General features: G+C 49.1%; 1 protein-coding gene across 1 annotated transcript in view; it reads left to right on the top strand.

Moving 5' to 3' along the window:
* Positions 1-23,967, top strand: part of HIP1R (huntingtin interacting protein 1 related) — a 163,564-nt gene that overhangs the window by 125,319 nt on the left and 14,278 nt on the right. Inside the window, exons 20-25 of the mRNA XM_044275716.1 lie at positions 2,571-2,657; positions 4,035-4,142; positions 4,226-4,362; positions 4,739-4,849; positions 16,221-16,279; positions 17,381-17,411. Of these exons, the coding sequence (XP_044131651.1) occupies positions 2,571-2,657; positions 4,035-4,142; positions 4,226-4,362; positions 4,739-4,849; positions 16,221-16,279; positions 17,381-17,411 (533 nt within the window). The remainder of the gene's footprint in view (positions 1-2,570; positions 2,658-4,034; positions 4,143-4,225; positions 4,363-4,738; positions 4,850-16,220; positions 16,280-17,380; positions 17,412-23,967) is intronic.

The raw sequence follows: 23,967 nt of genomic DNA, 5'->3' as shown, positions 1-23,967 counted from the left end.
CTTATACTGCAAGTCCTCAGACCTTCCCCTCAGCATTGACAGGACATGCTGTGACTACGATGATACGAAGGGTCCTTGCGTTGTCACGACATAATATGGTTTTTCCTCCACAGCTCCTTCGTTTGGTAGCGGATTTTTCTAGTGCCGCATTCGGTGGCCTCTGCCGTCTGGCCCCCTCCTCAGCTGGAATCTGATGCTAGCCATAGACTGGTGGTTCCCCTTACACGGGTCCCTTCTTAGGCGGAGTATGGCACCGCCACTATCATCCTGTGGCTTCTTCTGTATAGTGCCAGTCCCATATGGAGAATGAGCTTTGTCCTGACTTCTTCTCTCCTTCCATCTTTTTCCTTCTCTGGCTCCGGGTTCACGGCCACCCCGCAAGCATTGGTGGCTCCTACATTACTACTTCCCCTCATCTGCATTGGCACGGGGTATTTTCCTGTCCCGGCTGGTGGACTGTAACGCCTCCACACCCTCCTTCTACAGGTGAATCCTTCCTAATGATCCTGGGTGTGCTACCTGTATCTATAATTATCTCTCTTACAACATGAGTAATGTCTGTCAGATCAGTCCGATGGTGATCATACCTTTTCACTACCCATTCCATGGGTAGACTACGAGACTCGCCACACCAGGCGAAGCGTTTGTCCTGTCATGCCTTACCAGTGCTGATGGACGTTTTGTTCTTAGAACGGAACACCTTTTCTATTTCTTCTTCCTCCTCGAGCTGCTGGTTGCTTGTCTCTCCCTTCTATCTACCTGACAAGTAGCCATGCGTGGCACTGCTCTTGACTCTCCTCGTAATTTTGTTTTTCCTATCTGACCAGTGTTTCCTGGTACAGGTGGGGCGTTGGACGTTGTCATCGCACTCCATCCAGCAGGGGTATTTCTCTTATCTTGGTCTGGTCAAAATTTTCGTCGAGCGAAGGTGCCACGCTGTCAATATATGGTCACTGACGGAGCTCCTCACTGTCGGCGGTTCTCGCACCAGCTTTACTCTACCTATCTCAAATGTATTGGTTCCTTGGCCTGCGGTGGGGTGTGTCTAATTCAGGCGTTTTTCTCTGTGGGTTATCAACCAGCTTTTCACTCTCCCCGCAAGCCTCTTCGGCTCTGGGGCATCGGTCTGCCAATCGACCACTTCTCTCTTTAGCAGAGGTGTATCCTGTGGCCTGGGATTTTGGTTCTGCATCCAGAGTTAGGGTCAGGTACCTGGTTTCGTCCAGACGACCGATGGGTCGTTTAGTGGCATTTCAATGAGGAACATTACCCCTCTCTGCAAGTCTTCTTCCCCTCTTTTTATTTCTGGGAAGGTGGCATTCCTGGGGACGGGGTTTCCCACCAACGAATTCGGGATTTGGGAGTGCCTTTCTTGTACGTACGTTTTTCTTGTCAGGTACTCGCATAGGGCAGTGCTCCGCCCATTACCTTCTTTTTCTTGACGGTAGTCGCCGCCTTCCACGTCGACAGAGTGAGCTCTCCATCAGAATGAATTCTAGCTCTGAGGTTTGCTCGTCCATGGCTAGCTCCTTCCGCCGTGCGGATTTTTACCTGGTCATTCCTGGAGGTCCTTGGAAGGGCTCGATGGACTCCAAGGGGTTTCCAGGTGGTTCCGTTGGCGGCTGCATTCTGCTACCAGGGCAAGGCACTGCCCAGTGGAGTTCGGGACATCTGACCAGCGGTCACCTCTTCGTGAGATAAATGTTTCTCCCTGCATCACCTTCGCGGTTGTATGGGGCAGAGCCTTGGTCTTGGTGGAGCACGTTCACCAAGTTCTTTGTTTCCTAGGCATCGCCAGTGCTGCTCCGGGTCTCGCAGGCAGCAGTGCATTAAGCATTCTCGAGAGTGCTATTCCATGGGCGTGGATTTTTTTCCCTCACCGTGGACTGCTTTAGGACGTCCCACGGTCCTGTGTCCCCCAATGATACCAGCGAGAAAACAAGATTTTTGTGAAACTCTCCTGTAAAATCTTTCTCGCGGGGTTAATTGGGGGGGGGGGGGGGGACAGCACCCACCCAGTATTTATTATTGTTGATAGTGATGTCTGGTTGCCGGGTGTTTAGCGGGTTCGCTTCCGCCGGTGTTTGTTGCATTCTCTTTTTTTACTTGGCACATGTTTTCTACTGCTTGAGCACAGACTGACATGCTCTCTCCAGGCTGGAGGGGGTATAGCCTGCAGGGGAGGAGCGAAGTCTTTTTTTTTTTTTGCCTAGTGTCGCATCCTAGTGGCAGCAGCAAGCTATACCCACGGTCCTGTGTCCCCCAATGAACCCCGCGAGAAAGAGATTTTACAGATGAGTTTCACAAAAATCTCGTTTTTGCTTTACATCTCATATAACACAATTTTTTTAAATGTTATTCCTACCATGATTTTACTGAGTTTATTTTTACATTTTTAATAACTGAGCAAGAACTTTACAGTAATATCTTTGCTGCCTCCTTAAAACCCAAGTACACATACATCCCACAGTTTGGCAGACTAGACTGCATTGCTGATATAAATAAGCATAAGCAGATATAACATTGCTCTCACTGCTTCCATGTTTTTAAGGCCATTTTTATTTTTACAGACTACCTTGTAAACCGAGCAAAACATGCCATTGACTCATTAGCATCCCTTGCGAATGGACATGCTAAATACATACAGAATATGACAGGTGCGTGCACATGCTTATTTTCTGTGTTCTCAGATCCTACACAGGTCAGTGGTTTAGATGTTACTTGTTGTTCTGGAGGAGACATCACACCATGCATCACTATTACATTTTCTATGTTTACCTGAATTCAGAGTATATTTATTTAGTTCTCCTTTTTCTTTTCCATGGTTACTCCTTTTAATTTAAAGGGAACCTGTTACCGGGATTTTGTGTATAGAGCTGAGGCCATGGGTTGCTAGATGGCTGCTAGCACATCCACTATATCCAGTCCCCATAGCTGTGTGTGCTTTTATTGTGTAAAAAAAATAAAATGATTTGATACATATGCAAATTAACCTGAGATGAGTCCTGTCCCTGACTCATCTCCATGACAAGACTCATCTCAGGTTAAGGCCTCATGCACACGACAGTATTTTTTCACGGTCCGCAAAAACGGGGTCCGTGATCCGTGACCGTTTTTTTTTTTGTCCGTGGGTCTTCCTTGATTTTTGGAGTATCCACGGACATGAAAAAAGAAAAAAAAATCTAAGTCAAGTTTGCCATTGAAATGATAGGAAAAAACGGACACGGATCACGGACGCGGATGCCAATCTTGTGTGCATCCATGTTTTTTCACGGACCCATTGACTTGAATGGGTCCGTGAACCGCTGGCCGTGAAAAAAATAGGACAGGTCATATTTTTTTCACGGCCGGGAAACACGGATCACGGATGCGGCTGCCAAACGGTGCATTTTCCGATTTTTCCACGGACCCATTGAAAGTCAATGGGTCCGCGAAAAAAACGGAAAACGGCACAACGGCCATGGATGCACACAACGGTCGTGTGCATGAGGCCTTATTTGCATATGTATAAAATCGTTTTTTTTTTTTTACACACTAAAAGCACACAGAGCTATGGGGACTGGGTATTGCGGATGTGCTAGCGGCCATCTAGCAACAATTATGCTGCAAAAAGTATGATTTCACCATACTGTTTGAAAGTACCTCTAGGTGTCCATTTTCAATTTGTACTGAGCTGTATTAATCTATGCACTGCTAGACAGAGAGGAGAATTTTAAAAGCATCTCCTACCAATGGTTTGTGAAAAACAAATCAAACATGGATGGGATTTGTGTGCTGCCTGTGGTTTTCCAAGACCCATAGATTGAATGGGCGTGGTATAGGGTGAAAAATACGGTAACTTCTCCTTCCTGCTGGATCCACTTCTGACTTTGGTTGAAAAATCTACAGGAGAATCTACCTCACAACCTCCTCCAAAAAAAAAAAACTCCATGTGATCCTACCCTAACTGTATTTTTTAATTAGTAGTAGGGCTTGGGTTTGACAATTTCCTCTACATGCTAATAACGGTTATAAAATATGAATGTCTTCCTCAGACGCATCTGATTTAGTTGGATCGCTGGCACAGTTTGCACACTTAGCAGCTGATACAATTGTAAATGGCAGCGCAACTTCTCACTTGGCACCGCCTGACCATGGAGAGCGTGAGTAAAGTTGTATGCTCTTTTTGAAGCTGTATGCGCCATTAAGGTGGTACTGTCCATCACATTGGTTTTCAATGTTACAGGTCTTGTGGACAGCTGCAGGGATTGTGGAAGCCAGAGTTTACAGTATCTGAATGAACTGAAGGACAAGCAGTCCCTGAAAGGTGCCAACCTGACGAATGTTAGAATAACACTGCAGAACATCCTTGGACTGGGAGAGGTACATTTAACGTTCTCATAAGTAACATAGGACATGAGTTTGTGTTAGATTCAGATTACCTAAATTGCTCAAATTAGACTTTGTAGGAAGTTTCATGTGCACCGGTCTATGATAACTACCAGCAGTTACTGGAAAGCCACATGTATATATTTTTAAGTATAAGTGGCCTTTTGTGCTATTTATGATGCTCTGCTATAGACACAGCACTTTTGTGTATGTTGTGGGTTTGTCATATAAACTAAAAAAAATATATTATTTGGATATAAAATGGGGAATCTCTGTATTGTTAAAGAACATATTGTATTGTGTAGATCGTTTGTTTGGTGACATCATTGAGCAGAGTTTATAATCTCTTATTTCATTCTTATTTCTTCAGGAGTTGAGGCCAAAGAGCATGGATATCAAGCAGGAAGAACTGGGAGACATGGTGGACAAAGAGATGGCGGCTACATCTGCAGCCATAGAAGATGCAGTTCGGAGGATTGAGGTGAGGAGGATGTCATTTGTAATAATAGATTCTGATGTGGTTTCTGTTCTGTAAATGGAAATATTGATGCAAGTGTGAACATCTGGCAAGAATAACAGATAAGTGGATGTGGAGGCATTTATGGGTCCTTCATTCGGCCACACCATAACCTTACTATTTATCATGTGTGTATGTATGTATATATAGGAAAATCCAGCGGGAGCACCACCAGGAATCGGGTGCAATATCCACAGAGGCAGCGGTAATGCCCCAACAATACAGTTCAAAGAAAGCAGGACTGCACTCCAAGTAAAAGTGAAAAAATCAGTGGAGCTTTATTCACCCATAACTTTGGCAACTTTGCGACGTTTCGGCTCACAAGAGCCTTCTTCCAGCATAGAAACAGTGAAAATGGTAACATATAAAGGCAAGTCTCAAGTGACTGGCCAATCATACTGTGATTACAATCATGATTAAATTAAATACATGTGGTACATATAAATAAAGTGCATGTGCATATAGTGACTAATAAGTAAGAGATCGGTATCACAAGAACACAATCCCCGTGATCGATCATATAAATACAAATATATATATTATTATAAAGTGCATAATTATATCAGATGGAGATCTTAGAAGTCGCACCTCTAGATGGAATGGCGCCGGCATACACTATCATGTTTCGTTGAGCGTCTCCGTTCCTTCACTGCGCATGTCCAGATCCGCGTCATCAACTCTGTCAGAGCACTTTCTTGTGACGCATGCGCTCTATCTCAGTAACATTGAAGACACCATTTTGATATCGGGCAACATTGCCCAGCGGTAACTTGCGTGCCAATTTATGCCTATCTTCATAAAGTATAACGCTTTCCTGCATCGTACATTAAGCCGCAGTAGGTGTATCCTACACAGATCAGCATGTGGAGAAGGTACCAACTCTGCCGAGATGGATCCTACCCACTAGATGGCTTGTGCCGGAGGGGAACACGTCAGTGTACCCAGCCAGCACTGTCAAACTACTTGCTGAAAATAACGCAGCCATAAGAAGAATTCTTAAAGGAAGTTATAGCTAAATAAAGAAGGTTTCATATATGAAAATACGCAACGAGGAGACTGTAGATATAGCAGCACGGTACCATCATCATCAAAGAGGGCCAGTTCCAGGATCTCCATCCATAGAAAAGTGCTCTGACAGTTGATGACGCGGATCTGGACATGCGCAGTGAAGGAACGGAGACGCTCAACGAAACATGCTAGTGTATGCCGGCGCCATTCCATCTAGAGGTGCGACTTCTAAGATCTCCATCCGATATAATTATGCACTTTATAATAATATATATTTCTCGCCCATTTTCCTTGGGGGACACAGACCTTGGGTATAGCTCAGCTCCCTAGGAGGCGTGACACTAAGTAAAACTGTTAAGCCCCTCCTCCATCAGCTATACCCTCAGCCTGGAGATAGAGGCTACCAGTTTTAGCTTAGTGTCCAAGGAGGCAAGACACTCCCTGCTACTGCAGGGCTGTTTTCTCCTTGTTATTTTTACTTTTTCTTCTAATTTTGTTATTTTATTTTTTCCTAGGGATACCAGAGACGCATTGACCTCTCTGCTCTCCCGGGGTTGAGCTGCGCCAGTGCCAACTTATCTGCACTGCTGCCTCCCCCACAGAAGCAATAGAAGGATCTGGGCAGCAATGGCTCCCCTACATCCCGCCAGCTAGGGGGTCGCCCGCACGCCAAGCCCCTCTTCCAGCTTCCTGCCACTGCGGTGCCAGTGGCTGAAGGGGCGACCCTGCTGGAAAGGACTGAGGGTGAAGACGTCGCACGGTGAGATGGCTATTCCAGCCCATACCCCGTCCCTATCTGCAGCATCTACCCCTCTGGGTAAGGGGGGCACCCGTGGTCGCTCATTCTGAGCGCTCATCTGCAGGACAATGCAGCACAGCAGCATCCTCAGCACCCCCACGCTTTTCCCCCCCACGCTGCTATCTTTCTCCCCCCCCCTCCCCCTCATTCGGGGCTGACTCCATTTTTCTCTTCTCTCTCTCCCCCTTCCCGCCGAGAACGGGGGGCGGGGCTTAGCGGTCTCGGCAGGGGGCGGGGCTTCCGCGTGTCATTTTGGGGGCGGAGCTACGTTCTCCTTCACAGGAGACATTTCAAGCGCTGGAGGGGGCGGAGCTTGTTCCCCGCGCTTTCTGCTGAGGTTTCCCGCGCTTCCTCACTCCTGACAGGAAGCTGGGACACGGTGGGGGACTCTAACCTCCTGTGTACATCGCTCGGCTTCTGTGGGCGCTCTCTGCTGCTCTCTGCTGCTCACTGCTGTTCACTGCTTCTCTGCTGCTGCTGATCTGGGCCATCTCCTGACGTTCTTCTGAGGCACTGGTAGGACAGTTAACCCTCTCCTAACCCTCCTGGTCATAGCTGCTATAACCCTTTGTGGTCTCTATATTAGAGTACAACCACACTTCAGCATGTCAGATCCCACAGGTGCCCCCAAACCCTGGTACCATGCCTGTACCGCCTGTAAGGAACTTTTTCCGCGTGGGCAATCTGAGCCGCATTGCCTTGCATGTCAGGCCCCGGTGCAGGGCCCGCTTCCCGCTGCGCCCCCCGGTGCCTCTGAACCCCCTGACTGGGCTAGGTCTCTGTCTCAGGCGGTGGAAAGCCTTACACACGTAGTGGGCCGTCTCGTGGATAGACCGCCTCTCCCGCAGGCTGCCACAATCCCTGTCGCACCCGCTGGGACTACCGTTTCTGCCGCCCCCACTGGTTCCCTGCCTCCCAGCGAATCTTCCAGGGCCCGGCATACTCAGAAACGTTCAAGGGTTGAGCGCACATCTTCTCCAGATGCTTCGCTCTCTCCGCCATGCGTGCGAGCTCAGTCAAGTCTATCCTCTCAAAGGGATACGCTTTCTGAGGGAGAACTGGCGGATTCGGACGTGGACATGGACTCAGAGCTTCCGTCCAAATTGGCGTCCGCGGTGGGGCATCTTGTCACTAGCATCCGTGATACCTTTCAGCTACACGATGACCCCCCCAGCTCTGAACAGGCCGGCGTGTCCTTTCTCCGCCCCAAACAGGCCTCCAAGGTTTTTCCCATACACGCTGATTTTTCTTCTGTGGTATCCAAGGCTTGGACTCGGCCTAACGTCCGCTTTATTACACCCAAAAAGCTGGACATTTGTTATCCCTTTCCAGCGGATTCTGTGACCACGTGGACATCCCCGCCTAAGGTTGATCCTCCCGTGGCTCGCCTGTCCAAAAGCACTACTATTCCTGTACAGGACGGATCTTCCCTCCAGTCTGTTGAGGACCGTCGTACGGAATCCCTCTCCAAGGCCATATTTACTGCCTCTGGTTCGGCCCTTAGACCGGTCTTTGCCTCCGCCTGGGTTGGCAAAGCGGTCTCTGAATGGGGTTTGCAACTGGAACGGGAGTTAGGGTCGGACGTCCCTGTTCAGGACCTCCGTTCCTTAGCCCAACTAATTGTTCAGGCCGGAAAATTCGTCTGTGAGGCCTCCCTTGATGCGGGTGCCCTCATTGCCCGTTCCTCTGCCCTGGCAGTTTCTGTCAGGAGGGAACTCTGGCTGAAGGTTTGGGCGGCGGACGCCGCTTCCAAACGCTCTTTGGCCGGCCTACCATTCACGGGTTCCCGCCTGTTCGGAACCCGTCTGGACGAACTTATATCAGAGGCCACGGGTGGGAAGAGTACTCACCTCCCCCAGTCCAGGCCAATGGGCGCCCCCCGTGGTCGCGCTGGTTCGTCCCGTTTTCGGTCCTTTCGCAAGCCCACCGGGTCTAGACCCGCGGCCAGTTCTTCTTCCTCTGGCCCAGCCCAGGATAGACGCAAGAAGCCGTTTTTTCGGACGCAACCTACCTGGCGCAAGTCCCAGCCTGCACGGGCTCCCACAGGCCAGCAGCCCTCTGCCTGAAGGTGCGCCCCCACCCACCCGGGTGGGGGGCCGCCTTCTCCTATTCAGGAACGTATGGCGGGCCCACATCTCAGACGCATGGGCGCTCGAGATTGTATCTTGCGGATACAAAATCGAATTTGCGTCCATTCCGCCAGACCGTTTCTTCCGATCCCGTCCTCCGCGAGATCCCGTACGAGTGGCCGCCTTCTTCGCGGCCATTCACTCTCTAATGGACAAGGGTGTCGTCGCCCCCGTGCCTCCGACGGAAAGGTTCAGGGGGTTCTACTCGAACCTCTTTGTGGTTCCCAAGAAGGAAGGCTCAGTGCGTCCGATCTTGGACCTAAAACGCCTGAACCGTTTTCTCCGACTGCAGAGATTCCGGATGGAGTCTCTCAGGTCCGCAGTGGCCTCCCTGGAAAGAGGGGATTTCATGGCCTCAATCGACATTCAGGATGCATACCTCCACGTTCCGGTTGCTCCATGTCATCACCGCTTCCTGCGCTTTGCGGTGGGGGACGATCACTTCCAATTCGTCGCCCTTCCCTTTGGTCTGGCGACTGCTCCTCGAGTGTTCACCAAGGTCCTGGCCCCTGTCTTGGCCCTTCTACGTTCAAGAAGTGTTTTTCTTCTCCCATACTTGGACGACATCCTGGTCAAGGCACCCTCCTTCTCTCAGACATCCCGCAGTGTGGAACTCACTCTGGAGACCCTGACGCGGTTCGGTTGGATTATCAACCACCCCAAATCTTCCCTTACCCCCTCCAGACGGCTGATCTTCCTGGGGATGCTCCTGGATACAGAGTTGGCGGAGGTCCGCCTTCCGTCGGACAAGCGTCTGGCCCTTCGCGGGTCGGTTCGCAGTCTCCTCCGTCATCACCGCCCTTCCCTCAGATCCAGCATGCGGTTGTTGGGAAAGATGGTTGCCTGTTTCGAAGCGGTGCCGTTCGCACAATTCCGATCCCGCACCTTTCAGAGGGCAATTCTGTCGGCCTGGGACAAATCACTGAGGAGTCTGGACAGGACCTTTCTTCTGCCTCCCCTGGCTCGAGCTTCCCTCGGCTGGTGGTTGCATATCCCTCTAAGGGGGAAGTCCTTCCTTCCACTGAACTGGCTGGTGATTACCACAGATGCCAGCTTACGGGGGTGGGGGGGGGTTTTCCCTCCCCGGTCCGTCCAGGGCGTTTGGTCTCTATCGGAGTCCAGACTTCCAATCAATATTCTGGAACTGAGGGCGATTCTTCTGTCCCTCAGACACTGGACCCATCTGCTGAGGGGCCACCCTGTTCGGATCCAATCGGACAATGCCACGGCTGTGGCATACATAAACCATCAGGGAGGCACTCGCAGCGCTGCAAGAGGTGACCCTCATTCTCCTCTGGGCGGAGACGCACGTGCCGGCCTTATCTGCGATTTACATCCCGGGGGTGGACAACTGGGCGGCGGATTTCCTCAGCCGGTCCACCATCGACCCGGGAGAATGGTCCCTGCACCCAGAGGTGTTCGAAGCCCTTTGTCTTCGCTGGGGTCGCCCCGACGTGGACCTCATGGCCTCCAAATTCAACCACAAGGTCCCCCTATACCTGGCCAGGGCACGGGACCCGAAGGCATACGGCGCCGATGCGCTCGTCCTTCCGTGGCGCGAATTCTCCCTTCTGTACGTCTTTCCTCCTTTTCCCCTCCTGCCACGGGTTCTTCGGAGGATCGCGGCAGAGGGCGTCCCCGCGATTCTAATCGCCCCGGATTGGCCCCGCCGGTCTTGGTACGCCGACCTAATGTTGCTGTTGGCAGACGCACCGTGGCCACTGCCCTCCAGGGAAGACCTTCTCTCTCAGGGACCGATCTTCCACGAGCATTTAGGCTCGCTACGTTTGACGGCGTGGCTATTGAGACCGCCGTCTTAACGCGACGGGGTTTCTCCGCGGACGTAGTCCGCACCATGATCCGGGCTCGTAAGCCCGTATCCTCTAGGATCTACTATCGGGTTTGGAGGTCCTATCTGGGGTTCTGTGAGTCCCGGAGCATCCCACCTCTCCGGTTTTCTCTTCCCACAATCCTGTCCTTCCTCCAGTCGGGTCTGGACCTGGGGCTGTGCCTCAGTTCTCTGAAGGGTCAGATTTCGGCGCTGTCTATTCTTCTCCAGCGTCCCCTGGCCCCTCTAGGGCCAATTAAGACCTTTTTACAAGGGGTGGCTCACTCTGTTCCACCGTACCGCCCTCCAGTTCCTTCCTGGGACCTGAATGGGGTGCTCTCGGCGCTCCAATCAGCCCCCTTCGAGCCTTTACGGGAGGTCTCCCTTCGCCTTCTGTCCTGCAAGGTCATCTTTCTTGTGGCCGTCACGTCTCTCCGACGGGTGTCGGAGTTAGCGGCTCTTTCTTGCTCCGAACCTTTCCTGATCTTCCACCAGGATAAGGTTGTGCTTCGGCCTGTCCCGACTTTCCTGCCAAAGGTGGTCTCCGCCTTTCACATCAATGAGGACATCGTCCTTCCGTCGCTCTGTCCCTCTCCTTCCCACCCCAGAGAACGGGAACTGCACCGTCTGGATGTGGTCAGGGCGTTGAGGATTTACTTGGAGGTCACCGGGTCCTTTCGGCGCACGGACTCCCTGTTTGTGGTTCCGGAGGGTTCGCGCAAAGGGTTGGCGGTCTCCAAGGTGGCTATTGCCCGTTTCATTAAACTGGCGGTGTCTGAGGCTTATCGAGCCAAGGGCAGGCCTCCGCCTTTTGGCGTCACTGCTCATTCCACCAGAGCAGTCGGAGCTTCCTGGGCGCAGAGGCATCGGGCCTCGGCTGAACAGTTGTGCAAAGCAGCCACTTGGTCCTCTCTGCACACTTTCACAAAGTTCTATAGGGTGCATACGCATGCATCAGCGGATGCTGCGTTGGGCCGCCTGGTTTTGCAGGCAGCGGTTTCCTGATGCTCTGGTGGTGTTCCGCCTCGGGTTTGTGGTCCCTCCCTTCTTGGACTGCTCTTGAACGTCCCAAGGTCTGTGTCCCCCAAGGAAAATGGGCGAGAAAAGGAGATTTTTGTATAACTTACCAGTTAAATCTCTTTCTCGCTCTTCCTTGGGGGACACAGCACCCACCCTTCTGTGTTTGGTTACAGGGTTATGGTCTGGCGCCCCGTTGGGTTGCTGGCTGGTTGTTTCCGTTATTGGTTGTTATCCTTTCACTACTTGGACACGCAACTGGTAGCCTCTATCTCCAGGCTGAGGGTATAGCTGATGGAGGAGGGGCTTAACAGTTTTACTTAGTGTCACGCCTCCTAGGGAGCTGAGCTATACCCAAGGTCTGTGTCCCCCAAGGAAGAGCGAGAAAGAGATTTAACTGGTAAGTTATACAAAAATCTCCTTATTTGTATTTATATGATCGATCACGGGGATTGTGTTCTTGTGATACCGATCTCTTACTTATTAGTCACTATATGCACATGCACTTTATTTATATGTACCACATGTATTTAATTTAATCATGATTGTAATCACAGTATGATTGGCCAGTCACTTGAGACTTGCCTTTATATGTTACCATTTTCACTGTTTCTATGCTGGAAGAAGGCTCTTGTGAGCCGAAACGTCGCAAAGTTGCCAAAGTTATGGGTGAATAAAGCTCCACTGATTTTTTCACTTTTACTTGGAGTGCAGTCCTGCTTTCTTTGAACTATAACTATATATATATATATATATATATATATATATATATATATATATATATATAGAGAGAGAGAGAGATCAGACCAAAAGTTTGGACACACCTTCTCATTCAAAGAGTTTTCTTTATTTTCAGGACTGAAAGTTGTAGATTCACACTGAAGGCATCAAAACTATGAATTAACACATGTGGACATATATACTTATCAAAAAAGTATGAAACAACTGAAAATATGTCATATTCTAGGTTATTCAAAGTAGCCACCTTTTCCTTTGATTACTGCTTTGCACACTCTTGGCATTCTCTTGATGAGCTTCAAGAGGTAGTCACCTGAAATGGTTTTCACTTCACAGGTGTGCCTGTCAGGTTTAATAATTGGGATTTCTTGCCTTATAAATGGGGGTTGGGACCATCAGTTGCGTTGTGGAGAAATCAGGTGGATACACAGCTGATAGTCCTACTGAATAGACTGTTAGAATTTGTATTATGGCAAGAAAAAAGTAGCTAAGTAAAGAAAAACGAGTGGCCATCATTACTTTAAGAAATTAAGGTCAGTCAGTCTGAAAAATGGGGAAAACTTTGAAAGTGTCCCCAAGTGCAGTCACAAAAACCATCAAGCGCTACAAAGAAACTGGCTCACATGCGGACCGCCCCAGGAAAGGAAGACCAAGAGTCACCTGCTGCAGAGAATAAGTTCATCTGAGTCACCAGCCTCAGAAATCGCAGGTTAACGGCAGCTCAGATTAGAGATCAGGTCAATGCCACACGGAGTTCTAGCAGCAGACACATCTCTAGAACAACTGTTAAGAGGAGACTGTGTGAATCAGGTCTTCATGGTAGAATATCTGCTAGGAAACCTCTGCTAAGGACAGGCAACAAGCAGAAGAGACTTGTTTGGGCTAAAGAACACAAGGAATGGACATTAGACCAGTGGAAATCTGTGCTTTGCTCTGAGGAGTCCAAATTTGAGATCTTTGGTTCCAACCACCGTATGTTTGTGCGACGCAGAAAAGGTGAACGGATGGACTCTACATGCCTGGTTCCCACCGTGAAGCATGGAGGAGGTGTGATGGTGCTTTGCTGGTGACACTGTTGGGGATTTATTCAAAATTGAAGGCATACTGAACCAGCATGGCTACCACAGCATCTTGCAGCGGCATGCTATTCCATCCGGTTTGTGTTTCGTTGGACCATCATTTATTTTTCAACAGGACAATGACCCCAAACACACCTCAAAGCTGTGTAAGGGCTATTTGACCATGAAGGAGAGTGATGGGGTGCTGCGCCAGATGACCTAGCCTCCACAGTCACCGGACCTGAACCCAATTGAGATGGTTTGGGGTGAGCTGGACCGCAGAGTGAAGGCAAAAGGGCCAACAAGTGCTAAGCATCTCTGGGAACTCCTTCAAGACTGTTGGAAGACCATTTCAGGTGACTACCTCTTGAAGCTCATCAAGAGAATGCCAAGAGTGTGCTAAGCAGTAATCAAAGCAAAAGGTGGCTACTTTGAAGAACCTAGAATATGACACATTTTCAGTTGTTTTATACTTTTTTGATAAGTATATAATTCCACATGTGTTAATTCATAGTTTTGATGCCTTCAGTGTGAATCTACAATTTTCATAGTCATGAAAATAAAGAAAACTCTTTGAATGAGAAGGTGTGTCCAAACTTTTGGTCTGTACTGTGTGTGTATACAATTCTGCAAGATGCTGAGTTCCTCAGTATGCCTGTGTTAACACTGGTGTCAGAGGCTTTATATATTTTTTTTGTCAGTTCCAGTAGAAATGATGAGAACCTCGGAAACGGGCCTTATTAAAAGTCAATGAGGTCCACTTGTCTGATAGATCCAGCAGTGCATCTATTATATATTTTTTTTTTATTTAACTTTACTTTTATTTATAATATCAAGAGAAATGACAGCCATATACAATACATTAAGCATCTGATTGCTCAGAATAAACCCTCTCACAGGGCAGCTGCCAAATAAACCATATCAAGAACATACACCCTACACCCCATTTTTTTTTACGGTGTTCACCGTAGGCGATAATTTACATGATATTTATGTACCGTATTTTTCGTCCCATAAGATGCACTTTTTCCTCCCCAAAAATGCTGGCTTTATACAGAAGCAATTAGGATATACAGTGGATGGCACTGTTATAGGCTCGGGGGGGTCTGTGGATGGCACTGTTATGGGCTCGGGGGGGATCTGTGGATGGCACTGTTATGGGCTGGGGGGGGTCTGTGGATGGCACTGTTATGCCATCCACAGATCCCCCCTCCTCCCTGTAAAATTGTCTGTCATCCACAGATTCCCCCCCCCCCATAAGTGTCCGTCATCCACAGATTCCCCCCCCATAAGTGTCCGTCATCCACAGATTCCCCCCCCCCCCATAAGTGTCCGTCATCCACAGATTCCCCCCCCCATAAGTGTCCGTCATCCACAGATTCCCCCCCCCATAAGTGTCCGTCATCCACAGATTCCCCCCCCCCCATAAGTGTCCGTCATCCACAGATTCCCCCCCCCCATAAGTGTCCGTCATCCACAGATTCCCCCCCCCCATAAGTGTCCGTCATCCACAGATTCCCCCCCCCCATAAGTGTCCGTCATCCACAGATTCCCCCCCCCCCCCCATAAGTGTCCGTCATCCACAGATTCCCCCCCCCCCCCATAAGTGTCCGTCATCCACAGATTCCCCCCCATAAGTGTCCGTCATCCACAGATCCCCCTCCCCCATAACAGTGTCCGTCATCCACAGATCTCTCCTCCCCCCCATAACAGTGTCTGTCATCCACAGATCACCATTAGTTCCAAACCCACCAAAAGCACACCTTTTGGTTAAAAATGTTTTTTTTTCTTATTTTCCTTCTCAAAAACCGTCTTATGGGCCGGTGCGTCTTATAGGGCGAAAAATACGGTAGTCCGGGTAGTTACGGACGCGGCAAACATATGAGGAAGATTATTTATTTTGCTATTTTTTTTTTCATTACTATTCCAGACAGTACTATTCCAGACAGTATTTTGATTGCTTTTAAAATGGAATGCACTATCCCTATAGTGCATTGCATTTTAATGGCAATGCTATTCTAACATCGACCAGCATGCTTCGCCAGAGAGGCGCAGCCTGCTAGAAATTACTGAAGGCTGGTCTGTGGCCCACATCAGACCCCTGCTAGCCTTCACACACATCGGCACCCCGCGGGATGCCGATGGGAAACAGAGTGAGTCCGCTACCTCTGTCAGCACTTTCCATGCGGCGGGCGCCATTGCCCGCGGCATGTAAAGTGTTAAACAGCCCGGATCGGCACTCCTGCCAGTCTGGGCTGTTAGAGCAGGGCCGCATGTGAGAGCCTAGGGCCCCTTAGTGACCGCCGTAAAAACACATATGGGTGGTCACTAAGGGGTTAACAGAGGCTGACTTGTGTTTTGTGTGGTGTGCAGTATGAAATCAATATTGGTAAAAACTAAATGGAGACACCTGTATGTTACCCTGTGTAATCTAGAAAACGGACAAGAATAGGACATGTTCTATTTTATTTTTATTTTTTTTGCGTGGCCACGGAACGAAGCAACGGATGCGGACAGCACACTGAGTGCTGTCCGCATCTTTTGTGGATCCATTCACTTCAATGGGCCGCAAAAACTGCGGCTCGGATGCGGACCCAAAAAACGGTCGTGTGCATGAGACTTATGGGAAGGTGAAAAAAAATATTTTGTCCACAACGCTCTACCCCACTTATTTTCACTGATCTCGTCTTTCACATCAGACTGTTTATTATGTACAGATTGTTTCTGATCGAAACCCTCCTATCCTCTTGTCTGACAGGAAATGATGAACCAGGCTCGAAAAGACACCTCTGGAGTTAAGCTGGAAGTAAATGAGAGGTCTGTGTGACTACTGAGTCTCTCCAAATTATGGAACTAGGGATGAGCGAATTTCATATTTTGAAATTCGTTTGCACTTTGTTTGGTATGAGCAGAATTACGTTATGGATTCCGTTACCACTAAACGAAGTGCAAACAAATTTCAAAATATGAAATTTGATCATCTCTTTATGTAACATCACAGTGCTGCTGGATTACAGCATCCGATCATCCTATTGCTAATACTGTCAGTTACAAGTCATATAGTGCACATTTATAAGGTTCTGTTTGAAGCAATTCCCTGCCAGTTCTAAATAAACAGTGTGTATGTCTGTCGCGCATTTCTGGGATATTTTTACAAGGCTTGGCAGATGAAGACATCTGTATTTGTCCTATGTTCATATGTGCCTGCTTTGCTGAGAAAAGTGATGTTTTTATATATGCAAATGAGCCTCTAGGAGCAACTTTTGACTTTACACCTAGAGGCTCAACGCTCTCTGCAACTGCCGAAACCTCTGCACTTTGACAGGGCCAGGCATTGTAAATGTGATCATACTTGCCTGGCTCTGTCCATTAAAGTGCAGAGGGTGCGGCAGTTGCCGAGAGAGCTGACCCTATAGGTGTAAAGGCAAGGCCCCCCGTTGCTCGTACAGGCTAATTTGCATATATTAAAACTTTTTTCTCAGCAATGCAGGCACATATGAACATGGGACCAACACAGTTTTCTTCAGCTGCCAAGCGCACAGCATAAGGTCAGCCAGTTTCATAGGTACAAATCTGCTGACAGATGCCCTTTGAATAAAGCTGTTTGCATCTCCAAGTTGTAGTCCTCGTTTTTGGGACCGTGGACAAAGCTACAGAGATCACTGCTTTTCTCCCCTGTAGCCAAATACATATCCAGAATCAATGATGTATTGGCCAGATGTAGAGCCATCTACTCCAACCTGCATATTTCAGATTTGTTAGCCTCGATCAGTGCATTTTAATTTTCTAAGCTGCGGTTTGTGACAATATGTACTGGAATAAAGTAGTACTGTTATGTTACTAGATAACATGTACTGGTGATTAAATTAATATAAATCATACATATCTATCTATATATTTGGTTTTGTCTTTGAATAGGATTTTGTATTCATGCACGGACCTTATGAAGGTAAGCAGTTGAATGGTGATTTTGACTTTTATCCTTAAATGTGTCCTTTATTTCTCTGATATATCATTAGTTTTGACATTATTTTATTTTTACAAAACAGTTATGTAAAAAGTAGAATTTTCTACAGAATTTTTTCTTTTTTTTTTCTTTTCATTTTGATATACATGAAAAACAAACTTTTTTTGTTATTTAAAAAGACAGCAACAGACCACCAACATACTGCTTTTTATAGCAGCCGTACACCTGTTTCATGTGTATTACCTCCCATTGACTTCAAGTGAGATGAAATAAAATACATATACTCGGGAACAGGGCGTAGCTAAAGGCTCATGTGCCCTGGTGCAGGAGTTCAGCTTGGGCCCCCCACCACCACCTTTCCTTTATGGCAAGGGGCAGGGGTGCACCTAGCCTTTCTGTTGCCTGAGGCAAAAATTTAAACATCCCCCCCATGCTAAATTCTCAACCTAACCCATTCCCTCCAGTCCTACTGTTAAAGGGGTTGTCTTCTTTTTTTTTTTTTTTTTTTTTTTTTTTACTACTGACTACCTATTTTAAAGATGGGTCATTAATATCAGACCAGCAGGGGTGCCGGGAGATCAGCTGTTTGAAGAGAGGGCAGTGCTGATATGAGAGCTGCTTTCTCTGCTCTGTTCACCTGCTCACTGCAGCAATTGCAGTGGTGAGCAGGTAAACGGAGCAGAGAAGGCGGTGCTCATACGAAAAATAAAGTAGACAACCCCTTTAAAGACATACTTTACATACAGCGCTACAGAACATACATGGTAATACAGCCCCACATATGTACCTCTTACATCCAGTGATGTCTCCTCTGATGTAGATATTCTCTTTCCTCATCTTCTCCTTCAGACCAGACTGCCATGGTGACTTCTTTCAGCTGCGTCTCATCTCTGCAGAGTTTAACAAACAGACATCTTACTTTCCTACTTTTCCATCCTCCTCCTCACCTTTTCAACACCCCGTTCTGTCCCCCCTCCCCCCAGTCCCCAATACTATACTGTAGAAACAGTCCCCCTGAAAATACTGGTACCACACAGATACTGCACCAGTACAAAAAAATACCCTGTTACCTTTCAGATTAGACCACCATATCAAACCCCAGATGAAAACCCCCTTTGGACCTCTGTCAGACCCTATTAGACCTCAATGTCAGACCCCGCCCCAATATCAGAACTCAAAGACCCCCATTAGACCTCCAGACCCCCATTAGACCTCCAGACCCCCATTAGACCTCCAGACCCCCATTAGACCTCCAGACCCCCATTAGACCTCCAGACCCCCATTAGACCTCCAGACCCCCAGTCAGACCTCCAGACCCCCAGTCAGACCTCCAGACCCCCAGTCAGACCTCCAGACCCCCAGTCAGACCTCCAGACCCCCAGTCAGACCTCCAGACCCCCAGTCAGACCTCCAGACCCCCAGTCAGACCTCCAGACCCCCAGTCAGACCTCCAGACCCCCAGTCAGACCTCCAGACCCCCAGTCAGACCTCCAGACCCCCAGTCAGACCTCCAGACCCCAGTCAGACCTCCAGACCCCCAGTCAGACCTCCAGACCCCCAGTCAGACCTCCAGACCCCCAGTCAGACCTCCAGACCCCCAGTCAGACCTCCAGACCCCCAGTCAGACCTCCAGACCCCCAGTCAGACCTCCAGACCCCCAGTCAGACCTCCAGACCCCCAGTCAGACCTCCAGACCCCCAGTCAGACCTCCAGACCCCCAGTCAGACCTCCAGACCCCCAGTCAGACCTCCAGGCCCCCAGTCAGACCTCCAGGCCCCCAGTCAGACCTCCAGGCCCCCAGTCAGACCTCCAGGCCCCCAGTCAGACCTCCAGGCCCCCAGTCAGACCTCCAGGCCCCCAGTCAGACCTCCAGGCCCCCAGTCAGACCTCCAGGCCCCCAGTCAGACCTCCAGGCCCCCAGTCAGACCTCCAGGCCCCCAGTCAGACCTCCAGGCCCCCAGTCAGACCTCCAGGCCCCCAGTCAGACCTCCAGGCCCCCAGTCAGACCTCCAGGCCCCCAGTCAGACCTCCAGGCCCCCAGTCAGACCTCCAGGCCCCCAGTCAGACCTCCAGGCCCCCAGTCAGACCTCCAGGCCCCCAGTCAGACCTCCAGACCCCCAGTCAGACCTCCAGACCCCCATTAGACCCTCATTAGACCTCCAGACCCTCATTAGACCCTCAGTCAGACCCTCATTAGACCCCCAGTCAGACCCTCATTAGACCCCCAGTCAGACCCTCATTAGACCCCCAGTCAGACCCTCATTAGACCCCCAGTCAGACCCTCATTAGACCTCCAGACTAGGGCTGCAGTAAACGAATATTTTTGTAATCGAGTATTCTATCGATTATATTTCTCGATTCATCGAGTAATCTAATAAGAAAAAGCTACTTAAAATAACGTACGTAATTAGGTATGTATAAAGTTATTGGTTTGAAGGGGTTAATAACTTTATACATGCCTAATGCCAAGGTGCTTCCATTAACCCCTCCAAACCAATAACTTTATACATGCCCATTGGGTTTGGAGGGGTTAATGGAAGCACCTTGGCATTAGGCATGTATAAAGTTATTGGTCTGAAGAGGTTAATGAAAGCACCTTGGAGGTGCCTTCATTAACCCCTCTCTAAACCAATAACTTTATACATGCCAAGGTGGTGCTTGCAGCCTCCATTAACCACTCTCTCTCCATCTGCCTCCCCCAGCCTCTGATCTGCTTGCCCCCGCCTCTGATCTGGCTCCCCCCCCCGCCTCTGATCTGCCTCCCCCCCCCAGCCTCTGATCTGCCTCCCCCCCCCCCCCCCAGCCTCTGATCTGCCTCCCCCCCCCCAAGCCTCTGATCTGCCTCCCCCCCCAGCCTCTGATCTGCCTCCCCCCCCCAAGCCTCTGATCTGCCTCCCCCCCCCAAGCCTCTGATCTGCCTCCCCCCCCAGCCTCTGATCTGCCTCCCCCCCAGCCTCTGATCTGCCTCCCCCCCAGCCTCTGATCTGCCTCCCCCCCCAGCCTCTGATCTGCCTCCCCCCCAGCCTCTGATCTGCCTCCCCCCCAGCCTCTGATCTGCCTCCCCCCCAGCCTCTGATCTGCCTCCCCCCCAGCCTCTGATCTGCCTCCCCCCCAGCCTCTGATCTGCCTCCCCCCCCAGCCTCTGATCTGCCTCCCCACCCCAGCCTCTGATCTGCCTCCCCACCCCAGCCTCTGATCTGCCTCCCCCCCCCCGCCTCTGATCTGCCTCCCCCCCCCGGCCTCTGATCTGCCTCCCCCCCGGCCTCTGATCTGCCTCCCCCCCCGGCCTCTGATCTGCCTCCCCCCCCGGCCTCTGATCTGCCTCCCCCCCCCAGCCTCTGATCTGCCTCCCCCCCAGCCTCTGATCTGCCTCCCCCCAGCCTCTGATCTGCCTCCCCCCTCCCCCCAGCCTCTGATCTGCCTCCCCCCCCAGCCTCTGATCTGCCTCCCCCCCCAGCCTCTGATCTGCCTCCCCCCCCAGCCTCTGATCTGCCTCCCCCCCCAGCCTCTGATCTGCCTCCCCCCCCCAGCCTCTGATCTGCCTCCCCCCCCCAGCCTCTGATCTGCCTCCCCCCCCCCAGCCTCTGATCTGCCTCCCCCCCCCAGCCTCTGATCTGCCTCCCCCCCCCAGCCTCTGATCTGCCTCCCCCCCCCAGCCTCTGATCTGCCTCCCCCCCAGCCTCTGATCTGCCTCCCCCCCAGCCTCTGATCTGCCCCCCCCCAGCCTCTGATCTGCCTCCCCCCCCAGCCTCTGATCTGCCCCCCCCCCCAGCCTCTGATCTGCCTCCCCCCCCAGCCTCTGATCTGCCCCCCCCCCCAGCCTCTGATCTGCCTCCCCCCCCAGCCTCTGATCTGCCTCCCCCCAGCTTCTGATCTGCCTCTCCCCCCTCCCCCCAGCCTCTGATCTGCCTCCCCTCCCTCCCTTGGAGAAAAGGAGAAAAAAAAGGAGGGGGGGTTAATCTCTATTCTTCCCAAAGGAAGTTTTGAGAGTTTCCAGCAGGGCGCCAGAGGAAGGATTTAAAAATGTATTTGCCAAGGCCAGGAGGTATTATATATTTTGGTATTTTTGGTGTTGGAGGGATATTAGGCTGCCCGGGGTAAACAAACCATCTGGGGGAGTCCCCTAATGGAGGAGATATAAGCACAGAAAATGGAGCAAACAAACGTTTTTCACCCCTTTACAAGGCGCCACCATCCCTTAGATAAGCGATATACAAAAAAGAAACATATATATATAAAAGTGATTTGCTTTTTTAGATAATTCTCACAGGTTCAAATAGTGGCTATGATGTCATATTATAAAAAATATATTAGATATATTATATAAATTAAAAACAATTTTCACTCACTTCACCCAGGAGGTACCAGGATGGGATAAACTCAAAACACCCACCGGAACACCTCCTGCGCCTGGGTCGCCTATAAGATCCCACGGAATGACAGCAGTCCAGTCGAGCTTCTTGTCAATCGACTTTTATTCAAACCACAGGGTGGGGTGAAGGTATCTTGCTCTACGCGTTTCGGGGTATAAAGGACCCCTTCATCAGGAGCATATGACATCATACATCTTTTGGGGGGTATAAATACACAAACTGTTTGTGGAAAAAGCGCCAAAAAACGCTGGAAAACGTCACTTCCGGTTTGCGTTCCAGCATGGAACGCACCGGAAGCGGCGTCTCCTCTTACATGCACATATTGTTCTATAGAGATCATAACATATAGGTAATAGAATACAGTTTCAGTAATTAGAATGTAGTTATCCGTTATTTTAGCATAAGATTTAGATTTATTAGCATAATTTGTCCTGCAGTCTGGACAGGGTCCTGGGCGTCACTTCCGGTTTGCGTTCCACTAGGAACAAGCCGAAGGTGGCGTTTTTTTACAGGTTATTGTGATTGGATACTGATTGTTATGGTTGGATGCTCTTATCTCAGCGGCTAGTGTTTACAGCATTCATTTTAGTGCTGGATTTTAGCTGTCTACTGGTATCGGAACGTCACTTCCGGTATGCGTTCCAGCATGGAGCGCACCGGAAGTGACGATCTCCTCATCCAAAAGACTCGATTAGGGGGATATAGGGAAATTGTTTTTTTATATCTCTGTTTTTCTTTTGTTTAGATTGTTAGGACCCTATGGCCAGGCCTCTCATTGTTTTTTATTTATTATTTACTTAGAATATTCTCTCCATATATATTCCGGTTCAAAAGCGACTTCCGGTTTGCGGTTCACTTTGGAACGCATCAGCAATTTACATTTTACTGTAGTAGGAGACATGGTTCTTTCTGTGTTGGGGTCTATATTCTTTTGTATATATGCAAATGTGTTCAAAGATGTGTGTAGGGGGTATGAACTGGGGGAAGTAATTGTGTAGCACGGAGGACTGTGTGTATATATGTGTACACACAAAACCACACACAAGTGTATACACACATATACACATACACACATATATACATGGATATCAGAAATACGTTACAAAAATAGAATTTCATCAAAATAAAACTTTCCTAAAAAATGTACTAAAACATGTGTTAAATCATTAATAAAAATTCTTAATATTAAATAAATAGATAGCAATTATAAATGACCGTATAAAAATGTATGAATAATTTCGTTTTTAAAAATCATGTGCTAATATGTATATATATATATAGTGATAAGAGTATTCGAAAAAAGCATAATTGTTGGTGCACTAGTTTTGTTGATTTTTTATATATAAATAAATTGTAGTAGAAATTTAATAGTTCGAGTATTCAAGGGTCTCATTCAGTCCAAAAGGGGCAAGGGTATTGAGTTTGTATATCCAGTGCATCTCTTTGCGACAAAGTTGCTGATAAGTGTGTGTCTGTTCTAGCGGTGACACCCTCAGGCTTGATGGGTCACTGTTGTGTGTCTCTGAATAGTGTCGCGAGACGCTGTGGGTAAGAATACTACGTCTAATATTTGAGCGATGCTCGTTCATCCGCTCTCTAACTGTCTGTGTGGTTCTTCCAATGTACTTTAGACCACACGGACAGTAGAGGAGATAAATTATATTTTTTGACCCACAGTTTAGTTCCTGTTTGATGGTCCAGAGGGACTCGTCTTTGGTTTTTTTAGGATTGGGGATACTGACTGTTTTGACCCCGTGGGTAATCATAGGGCAACAGAAACATTTTTTTGAGGTACATTTATGTATTCCCGTCTTATCTGCAGGGTCGATGGGGGTGGTCTCAGAATTCATGGTTATTTTTGGACATGAGGGTGCAATCAAATTTTTTAAAGTTTTGGCTCTTCTAAACGTGATTGAGGGTTGTTTTGGTAAGATTTTTTTAAGAATAGGGTCTTTGAGGAGGATGCCCCAATGTTTATTAAGAGTTTGTCTGATATTGGTGTGGTGAATGTTATACCGGGTGATGAGGTTATACTGATATCTATCGTCTTTAGTGGTTTTAACTGGGGCAGGTTGTAGCGCAGTGTCTTGACTGATAGAAGTGGCTCGTCTGGCAGAGCTGTTGATCAGTCCTTTTGGATACCCCTTATCCCTAAACCTTTCTTT

This window comes from Bufo gargarizans, chromosome 1 (genome assembly GCF_014858855.1).
Source record: "Bufo gargarizans isolate SCDJY-AF-19 chromosome 1, ASM1485885v1, whole genome shotgun sequence".
NCBI lineage: Eukaryota > Metazoa > Chordata > Amphibia > Anura > Bufonidae > Bufo > Bufo gargarizans.
Note: the sequence above shows the minus strand (reverse complement) of the source record. Positions and strands in the feature narration are given on the sequence as shown.